At 36.0% G+C, this 4,090-nt stretch overlaps 1 protein-coding gene across 1 annotated transcript; it reads left to right on the forward strand.

The window, feature by feature from the left end:
* Positions 1-241: 241 nt before the first annotated feature.
* On the forward strand, positions 242-1,183 carry LOC135770585 (olfactory receptor 52N2-like). The gene has a single exon (XM_065280225.1). The coding sequence runs from the start codon at positions 242-244 to the stop codon at positions 1,181-1,183; it is 942 nt and encodes a 313-aa protein (XP_065136297.1).
* Positions 1,184-4,090: the final 2,907 nt, after the last annotated feature.

The raw sequence follows: 4,090 nt of genomic DNA on the forward strand, positions 1-4,090 counted from the left end.
AAAACGGAAAAAAGTCTAATCATTAATTTAAAGATCAATGATTTGCTTTTACTTGAATTTTGTATTTAATTGACAGTAACAGCACAGAAACAATGTTTTTTATTCAACATTACTGAGAAATATTTGTTCCCATGTTGTGGCTGAGTGTTGTTACAATAGAAACATAATCATCTGTAACTTCTTTGTTTAATGAAACTGATTTCTTTAAACAGAACTCTGCACTTGCAAAAAAGTTTTCAGCATGAAGGACCTTCCTGTACAAAATATTACATATACAGACTTTAAACTAAATGGTTTCTATAGTTTAGGAGAATGGAGGCCTTTTTTATTCATCCCTTTCTTTCTGATGTTTGTATTGTCTACATCAGCAAATTCTATTCTCATATATTTAATCATATCTCAGAAGTCTTTGCATTCACCTATGTATGTACTTATAGGTTTTATGTGTCTTTCAAACTTAATAATGCCCATATCGTTTGTACCCAGCATGCTTCTAAGTTTTTTATTTAACTGGAGTGGGATATCCTTAACTGGTTGTGTGATACAAATGTTTTGTATTTATTTTACTGGTTCATTTAATACTACTTTGCTATTTTGGATGTCAGTAGACCGTTACTTTGCAATATGCAAACCTCTTTATTATCATAAGTACATGGAAATAAGCAATTTTATTAAGTTTGTTATTCCACCAGTAATGAGAAATGCAGTACTGGTGATTATAATGGTCTCTCTGGCTGGAAAACTGTCATATTGTACAAATATAATCGATCACTCTTTCTGTGAACACATGCCATTGGTTCAGTTGGCATGTGGTGATATATTCATTAATAATTTTGTAGGTCTTTTGACTGCTTTTGCTATACCAGTTACAGATTTTAGTCTTATTACTGTTTCTTATATTTTGATTTTTACATCTCTGTTCAAATCTGGTAAGGCCCATTCAAAGGCCATTAACACCTGCATAACTCACTTCTTTGTTATGACAGTTAGTTTGGTATGTGCTTTGATTGCATTTTTGATATACAGAATAAGGAATAACATTTCTTCCAGCAGCCGTATATTCGTTGGCATCTTGTACTTACTTGGTCCAAGCTGTTTAAACCCACTAATATATGGATGGAGAACAAATGAAATAAGACAAACATTTCTTAAACTTATAAATGTAAAAGTTTGGCCTTTTTAGAGAAATAAATGGTCTGTGTAAATTAAAGGACCTTTATGTGATTACATAGTGAACATGTGATTATAAAACAAGGGGCTGTTGTTTCAATGACATTTTGTAATGACAAAGAAAGCTACTAATAATATGTATATTGTAAATAAATGTATAATAAATATGAAAGGAAAAACAATAAAATGTATTTCCTTATTCAAAACATTAATGAATAGAATACAACTCTGCAGTATACAACAGCCCAGCTAGCCAAAATACGTGACTTATTTTCTGTAAGGGTGCACAGTGTGCAGAAACAAACATTAAAATAAATATTATAGATCATTCACTATAGTCTGTTTTGTGGCACTCCCGCTTACATTTCTAACAATCTGAGCCACCCTGCCTTCATGTAAAAACCACCAAAATTTACAATCAGACAAAAGCTCTTTGAAGGAGCTTGAAAAAGTAGGTTTTTCGAACTATTTAAAATTGCGAGAAAATTTTCACGATAAACATTTACGTCATGAGGTGCGATCCGGACATACGGATCCTACGGAGTAAAACTTTAGACTGTTAGTGGCCATAGCGGGTTTGAGACTCCAAATTTACTATTTGGACTAACCTCTATCAGTGTGCCAAATTTCCTAACTTTCCTATGTACAGTTCTATGGGCTGCCATAGACACAATGGCAGAAGAAGAAACTTCTGGTTTCAATAGGGGGCCCTTTGGGCCTCCTTCCCTTGTTTTAGTGTGCTTTCATACTTGGTTGAGTTCCCTGATTTCATTGCTACCCCTCCCATACCCCCACTGCTCATGGTTCACATTATATTATTTGGTTCTAAACTATGGTACACTTGAATCATCAAGCTGTAACGATGTTGCTAGGCTGTGGCTATGAATGGGAAGGCACCAAATGGGCAAATTGCATCCTCATTGTTCTTATTTGAACCTTTGCTTTTGTGATCAAATAATAAATACAGAAACCCACTTGCATCTACCTGCAGCAAAAGTATGTGGGGATCTGATATTTTATGAATTCTGATTTATTCACACTTTTAAAGAGTATGACCAACCAATTCTATGCCGAATACTCTTCGTCGAAGTTCGTAGAAGTTTCTGAATTTTTTGACTACTTAATCTGTTGCTTCACAACTCACAGGGCGGGAAAAAAATCAGAGTGTGAACAGGAACCTGCCATTATCATTGGAATCGCAGGCGGTAAGTAAAACTACATCAAATGTCTGTTTGCATGTAAGAGCATATAATGTAGAACAACATGAAAATATAGTTAATCAAAAGTTATTCAGGAATTATGCATTGATGTATTGTGTGCATTGGTGTCAGAAACAAAAAAATGTGGGTGGGTCCCACCAAAAATTACTGATATGTCATTCTCTTTCATTCTAGTGCCCTAATTAAACAACTGCTTTTTATAGCTTAAAAGCTTTTATTACTGTTGAGGATGACCCTTACGGTTATAAAAACTACCAGGAGAAGCAGCAATCCATCTAAGGCACATTTTATTATGCCACGTAGCAAAGTCCCAACAAAAAATTTTCCCATAGGAACACATTAGTAGCCTTAATCAACCAGAGCTAGCATCGCTCCATGCTCACACCGCTTTACCATACCTCCTATTGAATGTTACGGACGCCATTTTAACACCGTGGCCCCGCCTACCGAACATTCCATAGTATTCACAGGTATACTGGTAAGTAACTTATATTCACACAATACTATCACATATGTTTACACAAGTCATACTCAAATACAGTTTTCTACAAATAAGACATCAAAAAGGCATGATACACTAATATTCAGAAACGCAACATGGATTACTCCAATCTATACCATCCTATTAATCCTAGGAAAGATTGTACATATGTCTTTGTGATTGGATGCGCAGCATGTTTGACAGCCTCGATCTTTCCCATCTGTGGTCGTATGACCCAGGATATGTCCCAGGTATGTTGTCTCGGCTTTGGCGATGTTGCATTTGTCTGGTCGTATTGTCAGTCCTGCTGCTTTGATTTTTGAGAGGATCCCCTTCACGTGTTGTAAGTGTTCTTTCCAGGTCTCGCTGAAGATAAATATATCATCCAAATTTGCAGCCGCAAAGTCCTGCGTACCCCTCAGAATCTGATCTAAATGCAGTTAGTTCTTTACTCTCTGGACTTAACCCCCTGGGGTCCAAAAATGTGGCGCCGCTTTTTGACGTGTTTTCTCCTTATCATAGCAATATCAACTTAAAATACTCCATCATTAATAATCATACACTTACCTGTTTGACATCATTTAAAACTGTGAAGGGTCTTCTTTAATTTGTTTACATTCACAATAACAACAGATCTTTGTGTTTTTGTCAAAATAAACAGGGTGCGCATCCAGACATTTCTGTCTCCACCAGCTGTCTCTCAAAACACGTTACAAAAATCAATTGAAATCCTGCGAATACTCATCACACAAACATGATACACATATCCAAAGAAAGCCTGAAATGTCTACTTTTTAACCTGATAAGGAACACTGTGCCGTACACGGCACACCCCCCCCCTTGCACGTGAGGCTGCATTACGTCATTGTAACTTTGAAGCATTAAATCTTCAAAATATACGGTCATGCGGCACATCGTTGTAAAGCTTAGACTTTCGGGATTCCAATAAGCGCACACAGAAAGCATAATATGATTTTTAGCAGTCATAAAACTGTAATCTAGTTGTTAGTTACCTGAACCGGGCGGCGCCGATTTAGGATATTTACTTACCTTCAAAATCTTTCCTTTATCCGCTTCGGTGAAATTGTCCAAAACAAATTGTTCATAAATCCCCAAAAGTCCAAGGAAATGGAATATCCAAGCCTTTTAATCCAAAACGATTTGTTCATCTCACAATCTTGACGTTTCTGACCGAATTACGATATAAATAGTGTATACA

Source organism: Paramisgurnus dabryanus, chromosome 8, assembly GCF_030506205.2.
Source record: "Paramisgurnus dabryanus chromosome 8, PD_genome_1.1, whole genome shotgun sequence".
Classification (NCBI taxonomy): domain Eukaryota; kingdom Metazoa; phylum Chordata; class Actinopteri; order Cypriniformes; family Cobitidae; genus Paramisgurnus; species Paramisgurnus dabryanus.